General features: G+C 53.3%; 1 protein-coding gene across 1 annotated transcript in view; it reads left to right on the forward strand.

Moving 5' to 3' along the window:
* Positions 1-24,520, forward strand: part of LOC122478630 (probable palmitoyltransferase ZDHHC11B) — a gene marked incomplete at its 3' end in the record, with an annotated part of 29,288 nt that extends 4,768 nt beyond the window's left edge. Inside the window, exons 3-13 of the mRNA XM_043572175.1 lie at positions 2,112-2,287; positions 2,731-2,832; positions 5,658-5,782; positions 7,938-8,090; positions 10,533-10,642; positions 12,132-12,163; positions 14,859-14,946; positions 17,154-17,188; positions 18,922-19,006; positions 22,865-22,899; positions 24,389-24,520. Coding sequence (XP_043428110.1) covers positions 2,112-2,287; positions 2,731-2,832; positions 5,658-5,782; positions 7,938-8,090; positions 10,533-10,642; positions 12,132-12,163; positions 14,859-14,946; positions 17,154-17,188; positions 18,922-19,006; positions 22,865-22,899; positions 24,389-24,520 — 1,073 coding nt within the window. The remainder of the gene's footprint in view (positions 1-2,111; positions 2,288-2,730; positions 2,833-5,657; positions 5,783-7,937; positions 8,091-10,532; positions 10,643-12,131; positions 12,164-14,858; positions 14,947-17,153; positions 17,189-18,921; positions 19,007-22,864; positions 22,900-24,388) is intronic.
* Positions 24,521-24,627: the final 107 nt, after the last annotated feature.

Genomic DNA, 24,627 nt, shown 5'->3' on the forward strand with positions numbered 1-24,627 from the left:
GTGGCCAGGCAAAACCCCTGGTTAGGTTAGCCTCAGTGACTGCAGGGCTGGTGGCGGGTGGTGGGAGCTCTGGGGGGCGCCTCACCCCTTCCTGCCGCAGAACCTGAAGGACCCGAAAGGAAGGTCAGGAGGGTATGTGTCCTGGGCTGGCGGAGCTGTGTTTACCAAACACAGATTGTCTCTAAGGGGATGAGGCCTCGAGGGCAGGGCCTGGCCTTCTGCATCTGGAGACCTCCTACCCTGTCCCTTTTACGTTTTGTTATTCTCTGCAACCTGAGAGACACCCATAACCCGGGCATCTGAATGTGGGGGCAGAACTTTGGTGTGGTGCCCACCTGCTGACACTTCTCAGCCAAGTGGCTGATGATGTGAACGGCCAGGCAAAACGAGGTGGCCTTTTGCTCACCCGTGACACACCCACGGGTGACCTGTCATGAACCCGTGTTCGTGCTTAAGGGGGCTTGCCCACCACATGGCGGGGGGCTGCCCCTCTGTTCCTGGGGGACACGTTCTGAGAGTGGCCTGGCCACGGCACCTGCAGGGTTGGGACATGTGGGGAAAATCAGGCTCAGGTCAGGGGCCTTGCTGCCTCCAGTTTGAAGCTATAGTGCAGGCCACGCTGCCCCTACAATGTCTCCAAGGGCCCCAACGCCTCAGTCCCTCCCCCATACTTTGCCTGCCTATTTCTGATGCGACAGAGGAAGGGGCCTTCCTGTTGCACCTCTTGTCCTGGGTCGGACCCCTCTGCTCAGGACCTGCTCCCGCTGCCCCAGTAACCACACAAACAGTGCTTGCCTCCAGCCAGCGCCTCAGGCTTCAGGGAATAGGTGCAGGGAGATGGCATACCAGCACTGTGTTGGTGTCTCCAGCTGTGATGGCAAAGCCTGACCAGACCCCTGACCACCCGGCCACAGCCCCATACCCTGAATGGGACAGCAGAGCAGGGGAGGCTCAGGCCTTACCCAGCCCTGCAGGGTCCGGTGGCCACAGGAAGGGCCTTGGTGTCACCACAACCCTTATGTGGCACTGAGTGCTCTGGTCAGTCTCGTGCCCCCGTGCAGGTCCCCCAGGGCCCGGCTGGTTCTCAGCCACCCGTCCACTCACCCCTGGCCTGGGCACCAGCTTGGGCTGATCCTCGTGGCCCTCAGCTCATTCTCATCTGCCCTCCTCCTGCCCTCCTCCTGCCCTCCTCCCCCAGCAGGGCTGGGTCCCCATCGCCTCCATGCCTTCATCTGGCAGCCTGAGCCCTGGGTCTGCACGTGGTGCCTAGAGGCTGGAGGGCGAGGGAGGAATGAGCGATTTGGGCCAGAAGCAGCCTCCCACTCAGGCTAGTGCATTGTGGAGGCAGGACCCCGCCTGTCAGCTCCAGGCTGCTCAGAGGCAGAATCAGAGGCTGCTGGCAGGTCTGAGGAGGACCCCCCGAGGGGGCTTCCCGCAGGCCTGAGCAGTAGCCCCAGCCCCCTGCTCCGAACCCCCACCCCTGTCAAATCCTGGCAGAACCCCGTGCACCCATGGCCTCGCCTCCCAGGCTGGGTCATTTCCCCCAACCACACCCGGGAACCCAACCTGTAAACCCTGAACCCTCCCATTCAGCACTGGTCCTGGGAAGCAGGGCAGGGCTGACAGGGAGGCGGCTTCCACCTCTTCTGTTTGGTTTCCAAGGGGACAGACAGTGTGTTGGTCCCGAAGGGGAGGATGAGGGTGGGAGCCCGGGGACTGGTTTTACCCTGGGTGCCACGGCGGGAGTGGGTGCCAGAGAGCCTGAGGGGCCTAGGGGCGAGGAGAGACAAGATGGGACCCAGACAGACCGTGCAGACTGGCTGTGTGAGCCCTCCCTGCTCCCCTCCTTCATTTTTTGATGATACACTGTCTTCTTCGCCCGACGCACGTGCTCTGAGCATCTCTGCTGCCCAAAGAACCCCCACGACTTCGGCACCCAGCGTGGTGGCCGCTGGCCCCTGAAGGCCTTCCCTTGCTGCCTCGGTGAAGCGCGGGGTCCACACCCTCAGGCCGTAAGCAGGCGCCTCCAGGGTCCTGCTTCTAGTTTGAGCGGGCACCTTCGCCGTGTTGACCAGGCCTGCCTGCACGTTCCTTGACACACTCACGCCCAGGTGACTGGTGGGCTTTTCTGTTTCTACTTCGTGGTCCACTTGCTTGCTGTTTGCATCGATCCTGCTGAAACCAACGTACGGCTCAAGAACTACTTGGAGCCCGTACCCATTTTTGATCCATCCAAACACACGCGTGTCATCGAGAACCAATATTGCCACCTGTGTGAGGTCACCGTGTAAGTGCCCAGGGTGTGGGAGCAGGCAGCCCCGAGGGCACGGCCCCTGCCGTGTGGACCCGTCCCCTCTCCGTGCTGTGCACAGGCAGGTCCTGCCCCGGCCTTTCTGTTTTCACACAGCTGACCGGTGCTGCTTTCCTTGAATGACCAGCAGTGGCCCTGAGACACGCAGGACCCCTCACCCATCTAAGGGCTCAGATGAGTCCCAGCCCCCCCACCGGAACCCCACCTGGGCTAGTCAGAGCCCTGAGGGCTCAGCAGGCAGCCTGGGAGGGAGGCCTGTGGCTCAGGATGGGAGCTGGTGGCACAGTGTGGCAGGCGTGTCTGAGGGAAGATAACCCCCCTGGGGCCTGGTCTTCCCTGCCACCTGTCTCTCCTTTCTGACCCTGTCTTCCTCCCACACATGCTGCTAATGGGCTGCTCATGTGAATTCTTCCTTCTAGGAGCCAGAAGGCTAAACACTGTGGGGCCTGCAACAAGTGTGTCTTTGACTTTGACCACCATTGCAAATGGCTTAACAACTGTGTAGGGGGCAGGAATTACAGGTGAGGGGCTGGAGGGGGAGGTCCGGGAGGGAGGGGCAGAGTCCTGGGGGAGGGAGAGGGAGACCAAGCAGGGAAGAGGGAAAAGGGCATTGCAGGGGCCGGGGGTGGGGAAGGGAGGAGGGACCTCGAAGTGGGGAGGGGTGAGGTCCTGGTGGAGAGAGAGGAGGTCCTTGGCAGGGGGGAGGGGTGGGGTGCTAGGGAAGGAGAAAGTGAAAGGACTGGGGGAGGGAGGGGGATTGGTCAGGGGGAGGGGGGAGGGGGCCCGGAGAGAGGGGTCCTGCAGGCTGGGGGCCTCATGGGTAAGAGGGTGGGGGCCACAGGCAGTGGGGGGAGTCACATGCTGTCCCCAGCACAGCGGTCCTTAACGTCTTTCTGTTCTCCTTGTCTGGCTCTGAAATGTGTTGGCCTGGAGCCCCTTCCGAATGTGGAGGCCCAGCCCCATCCAGAGGGGCTCAGGCTGAGCTGACTTGTCCTTGACCCGCTGGCCTGGACCCGGGCGCTTTCTCCTGGGAGGCCGTCAGAGCACAGAGGATGTGGGCCGAGGCTGCACTGGGAGCAGGTGTTCAGTCCTGCACGGGCTTTGCCAGGACCCCATGTGCTAGGGCCCAGGCTGTGAGTGGCCAAGAAAGTCGCAGGGGCTCCCCCAGCTAGTTCAGAGTGGCCTTTGCCGGCTCATGGCGCTGCAAGGGGTTCCGCTGCTCACCCACCACTCATAGCAGGTGTGCTCCGTGCAGCCTGGTCATGGAGCGTCATGGTCTGTGCTCTGTGCAGCCCAGTCCAGGAGTGTTGTGGTCTGTGCTCCGGGCAGCCTGGCCCAGGAGGGTTGTGCTCCATGCAGCCCGGTCCAGGAGGGTTGTGCTCCATGCAGCCTAGTCCAGGAGGGTTATGCTCCAGGCAGCCACCGGTCCAGGAGGGTTGTGGTCTGTGCTCTGGGAAGCCTGGTCCAGGAGCGTCGTGGTCTGTGCTCCGGGCAGCCCGGTCCAGGAGCGTTGTGGTCTGTGCTCCGGGCAGCCTGCTTCAGGAGGGCCATGCTCCGTGCAGCCCTGTCAAGAAATGCTCCACTTGTTCAGGCTTCAAAAGCGTTGCTGCTTTGAGCAGAAGGAAATGCAAAGCTGTCCTCATTAGAAAAGTCAAATGAGAATTGGGGGCCTGGGAGCCCTCATGTCGCCCTCTCCACTACAGAGGAGGAGCCCCAGGCCAGCTGGAGTGGGGGGGGGCTGCCTCCTCACGGTAGCAGGGCTCTCTTCTCTCCCCCAGATGCTCCTCTTAAGGTCTTGGTGCCACAGGCTGGTCGCCTTGAGGTCTGGTCGGCTGTCTGGGATGGGCGAGGGTGTGTGGCCCTGCCACTGAGGAGGACCAAGCTGACCGGGCCCCACAGGGCACACAGGGTGGAGTTCCGAGGTCCTGACAGTGGCCTCCAGAAGTTCCTGGTGGGGACGGCTGGGCCCCAGGAGCCCTCCTATCCACTGGGCAGTGGCAGCAGCAAGGAGTGTGTGCAGAAGTGAGGGAGGGCACCATGTGCGCGGGGGTCTTGGTGAGGGCATGACCACCCCTGTCCACGTGGAGTCCCAGACTCCCTCCTGTCCCTTCCACCGTCAGGCAGAGAAAGCAAGAGGAAATGACTACATTTACAAGACGAGTTGGCCAAAACAGTTGGCAAAGTGTGATAAGCTCCTGAGAGGACGTGCCTTCACAGGGGAAGTGCCCGGACTGGGTGCTGAGGCACCACAGACACAGGAGTCAGAGACGACAGCGACGTTTCTGGCCCCGAACATGCAGTTGGACAGGCTTTGGCCCTCACCCTGCCGGGAGGGCCGCCTCCGGCCTGGTGCCAGCAGCACCGGATGGCCGAGGGCCTTCTGCTGCGGGGTGGGCCCGTCGGCTGGAACAGCTGCACCGCACACCACAGGCTCCCTGGGAACCAGAGCCAGGTGTGGGGCCAGGTTTGTGCCCCCTGCACCTCGGGGACACACAGGACACGTGCCCTCCAGGGCCTTTGACAAGGGGCCACAATGCAGGCTGCCCTCCACATCCACATGACCCTTTGAGGACATTCTCGTTTTAGCTCTCTGCCTAAAGATGTGTTAAAAAAACAAAAACAAACCTCAAGATGTTCTGGAAAAGAATAATGGAGTCAGATAAATTTCAGCTGGATAAAAGACACTGCTGAAGATTGAAAATGCTAAAGAAACAGTTTCCTTAAATATCACCACGGTAGAAAGCCCAAAGGAAGACCCTGCAGCAGGAGATTTTTCCAAGAATTGCTGACCAGAATTTAATTTTTTGATGGTTAGATTGTTCTCTGTGTCCTGAGCACAGGCAAGAGGACAGGAGTGATTCTGGTCTAATGCCAAAGCACAAGATGTCACTTGTGCACAGAGGTGTGCACAGGCCCCGGGAGGGTGTGTGGAGATGATGCACTGTGGGCCGCTGGCCGGCCAGGCGCCCGTCCCAGCACCCCTGCTTCCCCGACCTGCTGGGCTTCCATGCTTCTGGATGGAAGCACAGCACCCAGGATCCCGTGCAACATGGGGGGCAGGGGTGGTGGTCCCGATCCTGACCCGGCGGAGCCCTGGTGAGCAGTGGCGGCGTGCGGAGGAAGCTGCAGGCAGCCCGACCCGCCTGGAGCCTCCGTGTGCCCACCTGGGAGCCAGGCCAGGCCCTTCTCACTGCCGCGTGGGGTGGGAAGGGGGCACAGAAACCGGTGGTGCCCTCAGGGCGTCCCCTGGGGATCTCGGGTGCCAGGAGACAGGAAGAAGGCTGGGCCTTGGGTTCGGGGTCAGGGGCACCTTGCCCAGCCCTGAGTCTGGCTCTGCCCCCCGCAGATATTTCTTCAGCTCCGTGGTTTCCGCCTCGGCCATCCTGCTCTGCCTGATCACCATCCTGCTGTACATCTTCATCCAGTACTCAGTCAACCCGGAGATGCTGCGCACTCATCCCCTCTATGAAAGTACGGCGGGGCGGGGGGTGGGGGGGGCTCCTCTCTGGCATTGCTTTCTCTTGGGTCACTCGTGGTGGTAGCCTCTCCCTCCAGCTGTCTTTCAGGGAAAGCTCTCCTTCTGGGGGATGTCAGTCTGGCCCGCCCCTAGCTGGGTGAGCTGTGGGGCCGGGCAGGAGGGCAGCAGTCCCCCAGGGACCAGAAGGCAGGTTTGGGGCCCCGTGCCCATCACCCAGTAGTTGGTCTTGGCAGGGAGCAGGGTGGGGCAGGAGGGCAGGGCTGCCTGGGGAAGGTGCTGGGTGGTGTGTGGCTGCAGGTGTCTGCTGAGCGGCTCCAGGAACCTGGCCTTGGGAACACATGTGCCTCAAAGGTCTGTCCATCACTGCGCAACCCCGGGCCTGTGACCCTGACCTTATTTGGAGAGAGGGTCCTCCCAGATGTGATTAAGGATCCTGAGATGATCATGGGTTACCTGGCAATGTGTGGGATCCTGGATCCAGTGAAAACATCCTTATAAGAGACTGGAGGGACATGGCCACAAGCCAAGGGGTGCCTGGAGCCCCAGAAGCTGGAAGATCCAAGGACAGATCCTCCCCCATGGCCTCGGAGGGAGACGGGCCCTGCAACACCCTGACTTCGGGGCTTCATCTCTGCTGTTGAAACTGCCTGGTCTATGGCCATCAGTCACAGCAGCCCTGGACACTGACACAGGGAGAACCCCAAGCGGAGCACCACATGTGTCTGTCCTGAGTGTTTGGGGACCTCAGCCCTCAGGGTTCAGAGCAAAGCTTCCTTTCCCGGTCCAGGCCTCTCTCCAGAGCACGTCACGGCCATGCCCTCTTCCTGGAAGGGCACCATGCCCTGTGCACCTTCATCCCAAGGCCTTCAGTGCACCTGGGCTGGATGGGCCGTGGTGGGATGGGCCATCTGACCTGCACCTGCTCCGGAGTGCATCCTGGCTATTTCCATGGTAAAAGGGAACAGTGGGAGTCTCAGCGAGACCCGGCCCTGCTCAGCGGGAAGAGCCGCCCGCGCTCTGCACACAGCCAGCTGGAGGCCTCCGCCTGCCATCCTTCCTGACATTCTCCACACATGGCCTGAGCAGAGGGGCTGGCCGGTGACCGCCGCCTCAGAACAGTCACCGGTGGGCACTGGGGATTCCCTGCGAAGGTCCTCCCGGCCACGGGGCCTCTCATTGCCCCAACACACTCTGAAATGCGGCTCGCACATGGTAAGCAGCAGCCTCAGCGCACCCGAGTTCCATAGCACATGTCCTTACTTCCTCCCAATGTGGGCGTCGGCTGGGCCCTCGCTGCCACGCGCTGGCAGAACAGAGGGCAGCCTGGTCTCCGAAGGTGCTTCTCTCTGGGAACTTGCCCGCTCCAGAACCATCGTGGATGTGCTGCACATGAATGCCTGATGACTGAGGCAATCTCCTGGGTTTGCTGTTCCAGAAGATTCCATGGGGCTGCTTACCCGCCAGTTCCCTGGGGCACTTTGGTCTCATTGGTGGGAATTCATCAAGACATCACCGGCTAAGGGGACAAGCATGTGGCCGGCCACCCCATGGTACATCCAGCCTCATGCACACTGCGCCGCAGCCCCCGAGGCACACAGCGGGCCTGGCAGCCACTTTCCATGCCACGTAAAGGACTGGAATCAGTACCTCCCAGACTCCGTGGTGGGATGAGAGCATTTCAGCTGGATTCCATCTCCATGGGCCTGCCTGCAGATTCCTCAGTGCTTTCCTCACACCGAAGTTCGGAAGTGTCAACAGCCCTTGGGGCCCAGATGACCAAGTCCTGGAAATGTCCCAAGGCGCTGGCTACTGCCTTGCAGTTCCCTGTGAGGGTGGCTGACTGAGAACAGGGAGGGCCTGGCACAGTGGCATGGCCCTTGGGACAGGGTGGGGGTTCAGCCAGGCAGGGGGTCAGGCTCTGCAACCCGGACCCTTAGTTATCCTCTCCCAGCCTCACCTTCCAGACCCGTAAAGTGGGGCTGTGACACCCACCTCAGTCAGGGGGCTGCAAGGGCACCTGGGTGAGGTAGGGCACACACTGGGGTGGGGGAGGGGCTTCCTTGGGCTGCTCACCCTCCCCCACCTCCCAAGGAGGGGCTGGCCATGCCCCAGGTGCTGGATGCATGCATGTCTCCCTTGCCTCCGCAGATGTGCCCAAGGACACTTGGCTGCTGTTCCTTCCTTTTTTCCCTGTAAAGACGAAGGCCCTGGTGGTCCTGGGCATTGGGGTGTTCGTCCTGCTGCTGTCTGCCCTCAGCCTCCTGATGTCTGGATACCTGTTCATCTTCCACCTCTTCTTAAGTATGTGTCCTGACCCCCACTCCAGTCTCTGTCCCTTGCGTTCCCACGTGGCCCAAGACAAGGTCTGCCGGCCCCTGCTAGAAACAAGCACATCAGACAAATGACAGGAAGAGACACCCCTAGAGGGACAGCAGGGCTCATTCTGCTCTGAGGCCTGCAGAGGCCACGAGAGGGACTAGGAGTAAGTTAGATAAGGGAGCAGAACGTGTGAGGCAGGAACAGGCACCATTAAAAAAGGAACGGGGGATTTAGAGAAGCACCAAGTCCTAACAATGAAAAATAGTGAGCCAGCGACAGGGTATCTGCTGACCCAGCTTGCTGCAGGGACACTGGCCGTTTCCTGGAGTCCACGCGGCACTGCGTGCAGCAGGCCCCACCACGCCGTGGCCCAGGGGAGGGCATGAATTCTCTCTGTGGCTTCTGCAAGGGAGAAGGTGGCAGCGGGGGCCCTATGTGGCTGCCAGAGCGGGTCTGGCACAGGGAGTGTCCTCAGCAGAGCCAGGGCCGGAATCAGCACCCGGAGCCAGAGGTGGGTCAGCCCAGGCCCTTATCCTAAAAGCTTCCACGCACTGGCCAATGGGGACAAGGGTGAATTTGGGGACAGTGCCCCAGCTGCAGCATACAGTACAGCCAGCAGGTGGCAAGCTGGGCAGGTCCAGAAGTCCACTGCGGCCACTCAGGACAGACGGATGTGAGACTGGAGAACAGGTCCACGGGACAGATGGCCAATGGGAGATCCAGGCACAGGGACCAGAGGGCCCCAACCCAAGCAACAGGGAGGGTGGTGGTGCCACACTCACTGTGGGGGTAGGGGAGGGAGATGCACACGGAGCTTATGGCTCAAGGTGCTGTTTACAGGGTATTTGGACAGCAAAGCACAGACTTCCAGAAAAAGTTGGGATATTAGCTATTGTTATAATACACTTACCCCGCTTGAAGTAACAGAGTTATCACCTTGCAGTCTCTGTGGGTCATGGGTTCAGCATAGCTTAGCTGGGTCCACTGGCCCTGCTCGGCCACAAGGCTTCCTCCAGGTGTGAGGAAGGGCTGTGGTCTCCTCCGACTGGGACCCACGTTTAGGTTCAACGCCAGGGTGTTGGCAGGCCAGTTCCTGGCCTCAGTTCCCCGTGAGTTGTTGGCCGGTGCCTCCTCCCACCAGGACACTCCAGCACGAGGGGGCAGCCGGCCTTTTGTAGCCCAGTCATGGAAGCGACGCCCCTCACCTCTTGGGCAAGGCGCTGGGGCCACCCACTCTCCAAGGGATGGCGTGACACAAATACCCTGAGGTGGGGGGTAGGGGCTGCTGGGGGGCCTGTCAGAAGCTGTGGGCAGCTGGATGCCTCTTTGAAGTTTGGGGGAAGGACATCCTGACACTGCAGCACGAGTGGAGTGCAGCATTGGTGAGGGCAAGACCTCCCAGGAAGATGCACAGATGTCTGGTACCAGCAGCAGGGGTGTGGGGAAAGCCGCCTCCACACAAGTGGGGGACAGAGCATCCCAAAGACCAGCGGCCCCGGGCTGCTGTGTTGACGCCTAGTGTCGCTGGAGGGGACACGGCAGACACTCATTCAGTGCGCACCGCACTCTGGCCTCCCTCCCCAGCCACATCTCCTCTCGTTACTGTCAGATGAAGGTGTTTACTCAAAACTCAGGACGAGTGTGAGCTCTGGGGAACACGCAGTGTGTACTTGCCACCTGATGGTGATGGCAGCCATCCCTGCAATCCCTGCCAGAGAACTAGTGTTTTCTCGAGCATGTGGCCAGATGCAAATTATGCCCTCACACAGGTTCTGGGGGAGGTGGGAGAACCAGTAAGAGCCAGGTGTAGTTCATCAGGAAGCCAAAGCAAACACAGACAGATGCCCTTGTACAAACCACCCAGGGAAGGGAACGGGCTCCACGCGGGTGTGGGGGGCAGCCCACCTTCCGCCCGCCCCTCCAGCTGCAATTAGGCTTCTGTGGGTGGCCCTTATCCCTTTCCAGAAATAATTAGAAGCCGTCTGTCCTCGTGTTTGTTGGTTTTAGGGAGAGAAGTGGGAGGATTGGTGCCTCTGCTGAAGCAGGCACAGAACCCGTTTCGTGGACGGTGCTGTCTGTTGACAGACCCGGGTCTCAGATGTCCTTTCAGTGACCTGGGGTGCTTCTGCCACAGTGCCGGAGCCAGCGTCCGGGGCCACACTGGTTTTGTGGGCCTGGAAGGCCGCAGGGTAGCTGTTCCTGGGACGGGGCGCCAGCAGCCTTGGGGCTGTGACGAGCTACTGCTTGCCTCCCACAGGCCAGGTGGGCCCCGGGGCGGCCATGCAGCAGCCCCCCAGCGCCCCAGGTTAGGAGGCAGCTCCCGGCATCCTGGGGGGAAGCCCTGGAAGACCGGGTTGTGGCCTGTGGGCCACTCTGCCCGCCTGCGTAATTGTAACTGCCTGTTTCTGCCTTTCTCCTCTCTAGTGTTCAAGAAGTTGAGCACATATGAGTATGTGATACAGAAACGCTATCAAAAGATTCCAAAAGTTCCAGCAGGGAGGCAAGAGCTGTCCTTCAAAATAAGCATGCCACAGGTAGCGGGTGCCCCTCTGCTTCACCATCTGCGCTATCCAGGCCTGGGGCAGCGCCCAGTGTCACCTTGCAGCTGGAACTTCTCACAGTCCTTTGCTTCTGTGTTGGCACAATTCTCTGATTCTGTGTGTGTGTGTGTGTGTGTGCACGTTGTGTGATGCAGTGCAGGTGTATGTGTGTATGTGTATGTGGTGTATGTGATGCAGTGTGTGTGTGTGCGTGTGTTTGGTGTGAGATGCACTGCATGTTTGCACGTGTGAGTGCATGATGTGTATAATGTGATGCACATGTGTGTGGTTGTGTGTGCATAGTATGTGATGCAGTGCATGTGTGTGTGGTTTTGTGTGTGTGTGTGTGTGTGTGTTTAGTGTGAGATACGGTGCTTGTGTGTGTGACTGAGTACATGTGTGTGATGCAGTGCATGTGTATGTGTGCATGTGTACATGGTGTGTGTGATGCCGTGTATGTGTGTGTGTGCAGCGCAGTACATGTGTGTTTGGTGTGTGGTGTGCATGTGTGTTATATCATTTGTACGTTCACTGTCCACAGAATCAAGCCAGCAGGGCTGACTCCTTTTAGGCCCATATATTAATGCAGCTGTTTCTCATCAAAATTAAAAACATTTGCTTTTTTTTTTTTAATTTTTTTTTCAACATTTATTTATTTTTGGGACAGAGAGAGACAGAGCATGAATGGGGGAGGGGCAGAGAGAGAGGGAGACACAGAATCGGAAACAGGCTCCAGGCTCTGAGCCATCATCCCAGAGCCTGACGCGGGGCTTGAACTCACGGACCGCCAGATCGTGACCTGGCTGAAGTCGGACGCTTAACCGACTGCGCCACCCAGGTGCCCCAAAAACATTTGCTTTTCAAACGAGCACCATTAAGAAAATGAAAACATCAGCCAAAGGCAGAAATATTTGCAAATCATATACTTGTGCCCAGAATATATAAAGAATTCAAAATTTAATTATAAGAAAAATGAACCAGTGTTTTAACTTTTTAAATGCGCAAAAGATTTGAACCAACTGTTCACCAAGGAGGATCCACGGTAGCAGATAAGCACATTGACATCAGTTACCATTAAGAAAACACAAAACCACAGTAAGATACCATTACACATCCAGTAGAATGGCTATAATCAAAAGAACCAATAATAAAAAGCATTGGTGAAGCTGTAGATCGAAAGGCTTCTACGTTACCAGTGCAGATACCAAATTATATCACTTTGATCAGCAGTTTGGTGTTTTCTTAAAAAGTGAAATGTATAGTCACCGTTGAAGTCAGCAATCCCACTTCCAGGTTCTTATTAGAAGTGAAGACACAGGTATTCATGTGACAGGGGTGCTATCCCCCAGTGAGATCCTTTCCTAGGACCCAGGGACGCTGAAGCACCATTACTCAAAATTAACTAATAACTGGCTTGAATCGTGTATAAGACTAAGCCCAGTGTCAACAACTTTTTCACGTTATGAATTTTTATTGCTCACAGCAAGAAGATGACCTGAGTCTGTCTGCACGTAGGTAAGTGTGTAAGCTTACTAGAGTTGTTTTATCTGTCTGACAAAGACTACATGCTCTCAATTGTCTTGCTTTAAAAAGTCTTCGTTACTCCAAGGTTATACAAACATCCACATTCTTTGCTAGTGTTTTCACCAGCTTTATTCGCTTTGCATTTTGATTTCCAAGCCGTCCTGAATTTGTGTGTTCACGGAGACAGGGGCTAAGGTGGATTTGCCCAGGACCTAGTGCCCCCGGCCCCCCCAGGAGACCCTCTTCCGGCCGTGCCTCACCCTGAACGTCCAGCAGGGGAACGCCCTCGGCATTCTTTAGTTTTCATAGTTGTTGACAATTCCTCCACGTTTTTAGTTTCCGTATAATTTTTTAAATAGTTTTGATGCAGTTCTGAGAAAGGCAGAGTTCGAAGTGGAGTTACAGGAAACATTCCTTAGAGGCGGGAGCGAGCGGAGCCGCATGGTCTCAGCTCCAAGCCCTGAAACTGCCCCAGAAGTTGGTCTCCCCTGGGGGAGCGGGCCGGAAGTGCCCCAGTTCTGTGGTGCTCTCGGAAGTTCGGCCCTCGCAGAAACGGGTGGGGGGCGACTCCCACGTTCTGGCGGAGCTGGGCAGGTCGCAGGGCTGCTGCTGGTTCTTGACCGAGGATCGGGAATCCCTCCAAAGAATCCGCTCATTCCTTTTGCATTTGTTTCCTTAGACACCCGGTAGCCATGCTTCTGGGAAAACCTGGGTCGTTTGGAGTTTCACTTGAAGCATTGCCACACTGCGGTCCTTTAGGTACAATCTGAGCACGTTCCCCTCGCCCTGTCCAGCCTGGGGGCCAGCCGCCTCTAGAAGCAACTGAGACTAACCCCGTTTTCGGGCAGTCGGTGTGGACACTGCGCAGGAACTGGGGACCTCGAGTCTCTGGCCTCCCCACGCACTGCAGTCACTGCTGGTGCTCCGAGGACTGTCTTCCAAGTTCTGTTTTAGTATTATTTTGTGAGTTATACTCACAGTGCTTTGTTTTTGTAAAATTGTAATCACATTGTTCAACTCTTTAGAGCCCCTTTTAAAAATTCCATATATTGTGGTGCCACTGGGTGGCTCAGGCGGTTAAGCATGGGACACTTGGTTTCTACTGAGGTCATGATCTCACGGTTTGTGGGGTTGAGCCCCACATTGGGCTCTGTGCTGGCAGCAGTGAGCCTGCTTGGGATTCTCTCTGCCTCTCTCTCTCTGCCCCTTCTCCCCAAGGCCTCTCTCTGTCAAAATAAGTAAATAAACTTAAAAAAAAATTCCATACATTGTGGACATAGTTAAAAGAAAAAGAAACATAATTTTTATGAATATAAGTTACTTCATCTTTGAGAAGGACCATATTCCTCATTTCTGGAATGTTATTCCTTAGTTTCAATCACTATAGTGTTCCCTTCTCCAACTGGAAAGTGAGCTGCTAACCTTTGTATTGAAAGGTCGATTGTGTTGAGAGACAAGCCCTCTCAATGCGCTGGGCCATCTGTCCCAGTGGCCTCTCTTTCCTGCAGAAGTGTCCCTAGTTTGACCTGGACACTCACAACCTTACATGTTAGGCAAGGCCCACTGTCAGAATGTCAGCTCCAAGAGATCAAAGAGTATCTTTAAATCACGTGGCACTCTGTCAATCCCCCCAAAAGGAAAATCCACTCAGTAAGTGCCTGTGGAGTTCCATGATGTAAATCACTGGTATATTTTAGGGGAGAACTTAGTGTAGCACTCTCTAAGGTGCTTCTCTCTATTAGTAGGTATCAGACCAATTTATTGGGAGTATTTCCTCTGGACCATTAATCTGCTGCAAAAGTAGGATCACACGTGTGAAGATACTTCTTGCCTAATTCTACAGGTGTTCTGCTCAGCTAATGTCCATCAAGTGGCTTGTATTAATTTTTTATTGCTATCTGGCAAATTCCCACAAATGTAGTGGCTTGAACTAAGACTCGTCTGAAAGTGCTTGTGGGTCATGTGCCTGGCAAGCTCAGCTGGGTCCCTGATTGGTGCCTCCCACGGCAACAGTCACGGCTCACCAGGTCAGCCCTCCTTTCTGGAGGTTATGGGGAAGAGTCTGCTTCCGGGCAGATAGCGAATGCCAGTGCAGCTGTTGCTTTCCCACTCTTGCTACGTGGCCCTTCCATCTCTAAGTTGGTAATGGTGGGTCTAGTCTCTTCATATTTTAGATCTCTCGGACTTCCTCCTTTTCCTCATTTCTCAGTTTTTAAGGATTCGTGTGATTGCATTGGACATACTTGGGTAATCAAGGACAGTCCTCAGTTTCCTACAGTTGCCGCAAGGAAGGAGCACAAAGTGACAATGCCATGGTCTCCAAGGCAGGTCACTTTGTCCATTTGTAACTGAGCCCTGCTGCACCCACAGACTCAAGAACGCAGTGGCCCAGCGTGGGGGTGCCACAGCAGGAAGAAGCGCCCCTGTGGCCTCCCACCGGCAAGCAGTCATAGACCTTTATGGATGGTGCTCCTGCGCCGTGTCCTCCGTTGTGCAGCCAACCCGAGGGCACACGGACGGCCTCCCAGGAGCTGCTGGCTCTGAGGCTCTGCAGATGAGCATGTCACGATGGCGGCCAGTGCATGGAGCTTTGCAGCTGTCAGCGGTGCTCTCTGAGCTCACTACACAAAGCCAGGCCCTTCTTTGCTCATGGAAGTCTGTCCTCCCTTTTGCCCCATCCCTGTAGAGAGCAGTGCAAGGAGGCCCCGCCGCAGCCGAGGTGCCCGGGTCTGCATTCCACCCTCCCCACGTGCCAGGAGAGCTCCCCGCTGCAGGTGAGAGCCGCTGGGCACGTGAAAGGTCTCAGGCTGCCCCCGGAATGAGGACAGAAAACGCTTGGGATTGCTTGTTTGACTGATTTGAAGCATTTACTCAGTACCCAGGCATGCTACTCAGATGGGAACAAAGGTGGAGGGAGAAGAGAAGGAAAACTGACAGAAAATATCCTTAACTGTAGGGCTTATTGTGTGTGTGTGTGTGTGTGTGTGTGTGTGTAAGGGGGGAGAAAGATAAATGCAACGCAATCTGGGTGTGCGAAGACTGAAGTGGCATCCGTGTGCTTTAACGAAGGGTATTGATGTCTGTGTCCTGCTGGCTTTGAAAAGCACCAGAAAATAAAATGATGGATGGATAGTCACATGGTTAAAAAGAAATATTCACAGCAAAATTTTAATGATGATAGAACCTAGAAGTTGAGTGTTTGGGCATTCTTGTACAATCCTTTCCACTTTTCTGGGTGTTTGAAATTGTCCATTCTTAAAAAAGTGTTAGGGAACAACTATAGGACACAGACGTGGAGTAAGGGGTGTGTGTGTGTGTGTGTGTGTGTGTCTGTTTATGTCTGCTCTTCACAGATTGAGACTGAGGCAAGAATGTCCACCTCAAACTTCTATTTGACATTTTACTAAAGTTCCAGCCAGTATAATACAGCAAGAAATACAAAGACATATAGATTTGAAAATGAACCTGATTTTATTTGCAGGAAACATGCTTCTAACAAATCTGCAAAAAATATAGTAGAAATAATAAGATAGCTCAGCCAGGTGGTAGAATACAAAATGAACATAATAACCCCCATTATATTTCTGTATACTAACGATGAAAAATCTCAAAATGATATTAAGAAAACCATTCCATCTGTAATAGCATTGAAAATAATAAAATAAAATAAAACAAGCACCAAATGTGTATACTTAAAGCTACAAACTATTGATGAGAGAAACTGAACACAATCCAAATAAACGGAAAGATTTAGAATATTCGTGGACTGGAACGCAAAATATTGTCATGATAGAAAACTCCCCCCAAAATTGATCTACATAATTACCATGAGCCCTATTGAGTTTCCAGCAAGCTTTTTCCTTTAAGGAAATAGCAAGCCAACCCTAAAATAGATACAGAAATCCAAAGGACGTAGAGTGACCAAAAGAATTTAGAAAAAGAAGCAGCAAATTGGAGGACTTACTCAATCTGACTTAAAAATGAACTATCAAGCTACAGTAGTCAGGACAGTGTGAGCCGTGAGGGTGGTGTGCCCAGTGAGGGTAGACATGCAGGTCAAGGGAACAGAATAGAAAGTCCAGAAATAAAACCTGATCAGTGGGTGTTAAACCGAGGTGCCAGGATAATTAAACAGGGAGAGATGAGAGTGTATTTAATAAGCCGTGCCAGAACAATTGGATGACCATATGCAAAAAAAGAGGGCGGGGAAGAGCTTAATAGCTGCTTCTCAGCATACACACAAAAATAACTCAAAATCAACCACAGTTCTGAATTTAGGGGCTAACCTATAACACTTTAGGAAGAAAACAGAATAAAACCTTTGTGATCTTGAGGTAGACAAAGTTTTCTTTAATATGGGCACCAAAACCACTATGAAGAAAATGGAAAATTTGACTTTTTTATAAAAGAAAGCATTTCCTGTTCAGAATTCACCACTGCAAAAATAAAAATGTAAGTCACAGGTTGGAATAAATATTTGCAAACCCTGTACTTAAATCCAGAATAAATAAACAACTCTCAACACTTAATAGGGGAAAACGGCCCCATTTTTAAAATGGGGAAAAGATTCTAATAAACTTTACCAAATAGGATGGATATATGGGTGGCAGATAATCACCTGACAAGATGTTCAACATCATTCACCACTAGGAAAGTGCAACTAAAGCCACGGTAAGACAGTTGGAACGGCTCCCTGAGAAAGGCTACCGGCACCAGGAGCGGGAGACACAGAGCAACCGGAGGCCCGTAGCTAGGTGTGCAAAGTCGTCGGGAGTTTACAGTGATACCACTGTGGAAAGTAGTTTGACAGTTTCTTAAAATCTTCAATGTATTCTTAACCTCTGACACAGCGACCCCCACACAGAGACCCCTTCCTAGGAAGTCTCTGAGCCACACGCACCTGAAACTAACGACGGACGTGATTTCCTACGAATAGTCTCAGTACCAACAATTTCTTCTTCTTTTTCCTTTACCCCCACAGGCAGCCACAGGTGACCTGAAATCACTTTCACACAGGTAGGTTGTAAGCTTGTTGGACTTGTTCTCTCTGAATGAAAATGGCTACGTGATCTTAAGTCAAATTGCTTTGGAAAGTGACTCATCTCTGATGGGATATTTTTAAATAATGTGACAACACAGTAGGAAATAACTCTGTTTAACGTAACAGTGCCACGTACAGCTACGCAGGGACCTTTTGCGCTCCACGTGCTTGGGGAAATGTAGTAATTCTCTCCCTGTGGACAACTCGCATCTGAACTAGCACGCCGGCGTCAGCGCTCATTTATTCTGTGTGTCAGTCGGAGAACGTGTGGGGAGCGGGTCCCAGCCTCCTTTTTATGACCTCCGATAATACCTAGTTTCCCGTCGCCCCTGGGCCATGCCTGCTCATTCTGAGCCTGCGAGGAGTCACACAGAGGACAGCCCTGCAGGCACACACGCACCCAAAGTGCACCCCTGCAAAGTCACAGAAGCAGAAAGTGGCCCATTATGAAGGTCACGACCCAGGGTAAGCACACATTTTAAAACGTGCACTTGGTCTCCACTTGGAAACCGTACCAGTGTGGAAAGTCACCTCAGAACATGGAGAAATGAGAAATATGCTCACGTTAGGGTGAGGGTCTCGGTCTGCCAGGGCTGCCCTGACAAAGGACCACAAAACAGGTGGCTTAAAAAATAGAAACGTACCGTCTCAATGCTCTGGAGGCTGGAGCCGGACTCACCTCGACATGTCCCCAGTCATAGGACCTGCACGTGGCTTCTCTCCTTGGCTCGTACCTGATGCTGTTTTCCCTTTGTCTCTTCAGTTTTCCCGTTTTGCCCCTTTCTGGCAAGAATGATTGAAAATTAACGAACCAGGAGGGCCTGCCTGTCCTCTTGCACAGAGGCGGTCGTCAGGCCAAGGGCCTGCCTGTCTTCTGGCATGGAAGTGGTCATCCCGCTGAGGGCCTACCTGTCCTCTTGCACGGACGCGGTAGTCGGGCTAGGGCCTGTCCTCTTGCACGGACATGGTTGTCGGGCCGAGGGCTGGCCTGTCCTCTTGCACGGACGCGGCCATCGGGCTAAGGGCCTGTCTTCTTGCACGGATGCGGTCGTTGGGCTAAGGGCCTGTCCTCTTGTATGGACGTGGTAGTCGGGCCGAAGGCCTGTCTTCTTGCACAGACTCGGTCGTCGGGCCGAGGGCTGGCCTGTCTTCTTGCACGGATGCGGTTGTTGGGCTGAGGGCCTGTCCTCTTGCACGGACACAGTCGTTGGGCTTAGGGCCTGTCCTCTTGCATGGACGCGGTCATCGGGCTGACCCTGGTCTCAGGTGATGACACCTTGAGCTGCTAGAGTTGCTGCATCTGAAAACCCCCCTTACAGCAATGTGAGGTCATTGGTGGACACTGTTCAATCCACTTGCACAGTTCAGTTAGCTGAGTGTCCCACGACCTACATCCCCACCATTGCTCTTGGTAACTCCTGAACATCTCTTTCCTTCCAAACCCAGGGTCTCTTCCCAAATCCCCTCCTGATCTGCAGGGGCACCCCTTCTTCTTGACACCCCCTGCTGCTCCTGCAACTCTCCCTTTAGGTGCTCCTCCCCTGCCCTCCCGGGGTCTCCCACCATGCAGTGGACCTGAGGGGAAAGGGCGGTAAGGAGGCTGTGTGATGCTGTGGCCTGTGGTTTCCGGCAGCCATCAGCATCCCCTCCAGAAAGCAGTGGCCGTCCTTGTTGATGAGTGTCTCCCCTTCCCCCTGCCATCCCACAGAGTGAAGTTCAACTACCTGCTGCCGGATGTGCACTCAGGTCCACCCTCCTCCACCAACACGTTCACGGAGGACTCGTGGGTGATGGTAAGTGAGGCACGGCCGTGCGTGAGTGAGCCTCAAACACAGGGGTGGGGTCCAGTGCTGAGTCTAAGCTCCCCACAAGAGCAAGGGCAGGACAGTATTTGGACCTGCTTGTCTGGCTGGTTTAAGGCATTTATGGTGTCCTCTGGGGACACTGCTCGAACAGGACAGTGGTGGGAGGGGGATAAAGGGAAACAAGGCGGGCAGCACAAACGATCTAAAACACAGGGCATGTGTGTGAGCAGAGAAACATGACGGAAAAATGGGTGCTACTGGAACGGAAGCATCACGCGTGTGCTTGGGTGACATGTGTGCACTCCGGCAAGCTGGCGGGATTCTGGCCAGGAAGGGCTCAGTGACCCACTTACTGTCACGGCAGAAGGGTGCCCCTGCTCATCTCCCAGGTCAGCGGGGAGGAGGGACATACCTGGTCCACTGTGTTCATTGCAGAGCCTGGAGTCAGAGCTCCGTGTTGGAGATGCTGGAGGCCGGGCTTCAATGGGGACTGTGTGTGACTGGCCAAGTCACAGCTTAAACCGTAGCCAACACAATTATGGCATGACCCCTCCCCGCCACTCGCTCCCATCAAGCCTTCCAACAAGTACACACTTTACATGCATGGAGACCAGGCTGATGCTCCATTCCAGGGGTCACAGTGGTGGCTGTGGCAGTGATAGCATCTATTGGCGCCCCATCCCTGCCATCCCTTCTTGGGTGGTGGTGGCCACACAGCTTCTGAGTGACATGAAGGACACATCTCAAGAAGCAAAGATGTGGGGTGTTGACCATGTATGACCGTGAGGGCCATGTACCCCCGCGGGTTATAATGTGTGTCCAGGTGAACATGTGGAAGCCCTCTCTCTGGGGTGTGGCTCTGGAGCTCGCCTCTAGAATGTGTAGTAGAGCAGTCTCAGGGCCACCTTATTCCCATCCTGTCTCAGGAATCCAAGGAAGCTGTGACCGTTCATTGTCACTCTGCTGGACACTTGTCATCCATCATCACGTTTAATCCCTCTGTGGATTATCTGAGATAGATCATCATCCCACTTTGATGGCTGGGCTCGCCTCTTGGTGTGCGTGGAGCTTTAGGATCCCACCGGCTTAAGCCCTCCCCACCCCACACCCCTGAGGATACATTTTCTTCTGTTTTCAAAACTGTATATGCCAGATATGGTCATATGGCTTGCTAGTGCCACAGTAGTAATAGCATGGGGTCTGGAGCTTTCAAACATTTGTATATTCGTTCTAAATCTTCCAGTGTTGAAAAATGCATTTCTCACTTGAGAAAGGTAGTTACCTTTCCAGCCAATTTACACAAATCACCAACACTGTCGAATTCTACCAAATTTTTAAAAAATAATGACACAAACCCTCTCAGAATATAGAGGAAGGGAGACCTGTTCTGTGAGGCCAGTTCCAACCTGATACCAAAGCCAGACAATGTCATCCCAAAAGAATATCACGAGGCAAAATCCTTCAAGAAAACACAGACAGACACCATTGATTAAGTGTTAGCAAACCAAATCTAGCAGCATACAGGATTAAGTACCATGGCTATGTGAAAATTATTTGACATTATACAAAATACCAACAATAAATGACAATAATATGGCGATGTCAATTCAGAAAGGGAGTTGCCAATAAGAAACTCTTACGTGTGACAAAAAAATATTCTCAACAAATTAGGAATGAAATGAAAAGATCTTCATTCTGACCTATGCAATACACCTATTAAATACAACTAACATACTTCCTGGTGAAAGACTGAGTACATCCCTCTTAAAACCGGGATCAAGGCAAGGATGTACTGAAGTTCCAGCTGGTGCAATAAGACAAGAAAAAGGAATAAAGAATAGAAAGTGAAACTGTGTTGATCACAGACAACATGATTCTAAAATACAAACAAAACAAAAAACAAAACTACTAGTGATGAAATAGCTTTGCAAGAGGCAGGTAAAGTGCTCTCCAGTAAGCTCTGGGACGTTTATCTTCAGTGTTATCCAGAGCACACCTGAAATCAAATACAGTCCCTACCTGGCGTCAGGAACCTCTGTGTGCCTCCAGCTAGCTCCACAGCAAATTGCCACCATGTGGTCAAAGTAAAAATTTCTCCATTGCCTTGGCTGACCTAGAAATGTTTTATGTAATTTGCCATTATCTGGAATGGAAACAGTTGTTACAAAATAAATCTTTTGACTTTGTATTGTTAAAAAAAAATAGCAAGTCCAATCATATTTCTGTATTTGGCAAAAATGCCACTGAAAATAATATTAGTTATTTTATTAACAATAGCATTAACAATAATGAATTTAACAAAACTGTAGTAAAGTCTATACATTGAAAGTTATAAGTCATTGCTGAGAGAAACTGAAGACATTTAAAAAATAATGGAAAGATATACAACGTTCATGGATATGAACACTCAATATTGTTAAGATAGCATTTCCCCCAAAACTGATCTATGGACATAGTACAATCCCTATTGAATTCCTAGGAGGTTCTGTTCTTTTGTGTGTTGCTGTTGTTGTTGTTGTTGTTGTTGTTGTTTTAACCAACAAGCTAATCATAAAATGTACATGGAAATTCAGAGTACCTAGAGTAGCCAGAACAATTTTGAAAAGAGAACAAAATTGGAAGAATTATACAATCTGACTCCAAAATTTACTAAAAAGTTATAGTAATCAGGTTAGTGTAGTCAATGGAATAGAAATGGAATAGAATAAAAATTCTAGAAGTAAGCCTTCACATACGGCCAAGGCAATCCTTTGGGGAGAAGTGAAAATTTCAACAAATGGTCCTGGAACAACCACATATCCATTGTGAAATAAAAATGACACCGTACTGGGAATGCAAGCTGGTGCAGCCACTTGGGAAAACAGTATGGAGGTTCCTCAAAAAGCTAAAAATAGAACTACCCTATGACCCGGCAATTGCACTACTAGGTATTTATCCAAGGGATACAGGTGTGCTGCTTCGAAGGGACACATCCACCCCAATGTTTATAGCAGCACTATCAACCATAGCCAAAGTATGGAAAGAGCCCAAATGTCCATCAATGGATGAATGGATAAAGAAAACGTGGTATATACAATGGAGTATTACTTGGCAATCAAAAAGAATGAAATCTTGCCATTTGCAACTACGTGGACGGAACTGGAGGGTATGATGCTAAGTGAAATAGTCAGAGAAAGACAAAAATCATAGGACTTCACTCATATGAGGACTTTAAGACACAAAACAGATGAACACAAAGGAAGGGAAGCAAAAATAATATAAAAACAGGGAGGGGGACAAAACAGAAGAGACTCATAAATATGGAGAACAAACAGAGGGTTACGGAAGGGGTTGTGGGAGGGGGATGGGCTAAATGGGTAAGGGGCACTAAGGAATCTACTCCTGAAATCATTGTTGCGCTATGTGCTAATTTGGATGTATATGTAAAAAAATAAAAAAAAACTAAAAAAAAGAAAAATACCATACTTAGGTATTGACTGCCCTGAGACCCAGGTGCTGTCAAGGTCAGACTCTCCTGGGGCGTCTCCCCTCAGCCCTCCGAGTCCTCAGGCGGCCCCTCTTCTGTGCGCCTCAGTCTTGGCAGCTGCCCGCATGGAGACCTGCCACAGAGGTCAGGGCCCACTGGTGGCCGCGTGTGACACATACCGGTCCTGAGCGGGCCCCTTGGCCAGTGTGGGCACTGGCTGTGGAGTGCGCTCCCTCACAGACCCCTTCCCTGACCCCGGGACCCTGAGGATATTTGCTCCAAATCGGGTAATAGAGAATGTGGGTTTTGTTTAACAAGAAGCTCGACATTGACCACTCCATCTTGTTTCCTGTTGTGAACAATCATTTCTTCCCTCACAGGGAATACACAGCAGCCTGACTTTATCTGCCCTCAGGTGAGTCTCTGAGCCTCCTGCAGGTGTTTCCCGTGTCTCAAAGCCTTCACCATGATTCCTGAGGAACACAGTCTTTTGTGGGAAACCTTGGGGTACTGTGATGAAGTGATCGAAGACAAACCAGTTTCCCTTGACGTCACAGATGCAGACTGCCCCCCGAAGGGCTCGCCATACTCCGCTCACTGGAGCTTGTGATGAGACCCCTCTAGGTTCTTCACAAGTAACATGTGAGCTAGTGCACAGGTGTGAGCGATGCCCGTCTACTTTCTGTCTGTGAGCATGTGCCGCTTGCAGAGGACACCGCGGTCCATGACCGTGTGCAGCAGTGGCAGGGCTCGCCGTGTGCCAGGTGGGTGACCGCACCTCGCAGGCCCCCGGGGAGCACACGGCCTCTGCCTCTCCTCTGCCACAAAGACAGAGAGTGGCCCCTTTCACATCGTGGCCCAGCTTCAAGCACACATTTTAGAGAGTAAATCAGGTGTAGCGAAACACGGTGACTACCGTCCCCTTGACAAGACGTCATCTTCTCCTGGAGTATGAGTAACAGGAGGCTTCACAGCACCCGTGTCAGCGAGGTCCGTGCTGTCTCCCCTACATTTCCCTGAGCACACGGTGAGCACAGGCTCCCTCTGTTCCTGGAAGGATGGTTCTGGGGAATATTTCGCAGTTGTAAGTGTCTGAATATTGTATCCTGACTTCACAACCTCAGTAACTTTGTACCAAGTGCCCTTTAATGCATTTGAAGTAAAATTAAAAAGGGCAAGTTATTTACTTGAATGTCACCCACCACACACACACACACACACACACACACATAGACACACACACCTCCCGCTCTGGCCCGCAGGGATTGTTGCAGAAAATGTTTCTTTGGTAACCAAAGAGTTTGCACCCAGTTGAGCAGCTAGCGCTTTAGACACCTTCCGTGGCCTGCTCCTGAGGCCTCACCCGAGTCTTAGTCCTCGAGGCCCACCCACCCAGGGCCTCCCTGGGACGTCGATCACGGGGAAACCTTGTAGGACTTAATGTAGCCTGTGTTCCTGGCGGTCGCTGGCAGACAAACTTATTGGGAGTACTTCTGTCCGGCTGTTTATCTGTCTAGGGTGTATGGTCTGCTGGTTATGTACAAATCAGCCAAACAGTGAATATATGAGTAAGGGGGAGGGTCCATCATGCAGGTGAAGCTGCTTCTGTCTGGTTTTAAAGGCATTTCTGTCAGCAGAAATCCACCGGGTGGCTTGTTTTAATTTTCCGCTGGTGGTGGAAGCCTGCGGTGTCCTTCTCGCATGAACCTTCTGCATGTTTATGGCGCGAGACCCCCTCTGGCACTCAGCCTCCAGGCGCTGCCTGCTCCCGAGCCTGCAGATAAGAGGGGGCCCCAGCGGGGAGACGTCCACGGACACCGTGGAGCCTGCAGGGTCCCCACGTGCTAGCCCGCCCAGCCAGGGCCTGCTCTGTAATGTGTTCCTCCTTCCCTGCTCTGCCCTAGCCTACCTGGGAGCAAGGTGTCCTTGTGGCCATCCGGTGACTTCACCCTACACCCCACCTTGGCTGCCGGCACAGAGGACCACCTGCCGTTGAAGGTGAGCCTGTGCTCAGATGTAGGGCTTGGGGCTCCCTCGTAAGCTGGGCTCAGCACCATACCTGGATGCTGGTCGCACTGGTGTTCTGCATTTACTGGGTGCCTGGGCCACTACACAAGAGCACCGACGGTGTGTGTGGAGTAGG

The sequence above is a fragment of the Prionailurus bengalensis genome, unplaced genomic scaffold (assembly GCF_016509475.1).
Source record: "Prionailurus bengalensis isolate Pbe53 unplaced genomic scaffold, Fcat_Pben_1.1_paternal_pri Un_scaffold_119, whole genome shotgun sequence".
NCBI lineage: Eukaryota > Metazoa > Chordata > Mammalia > Carnivora > Felidae > Prionailurus > Prionailurus bengalensis.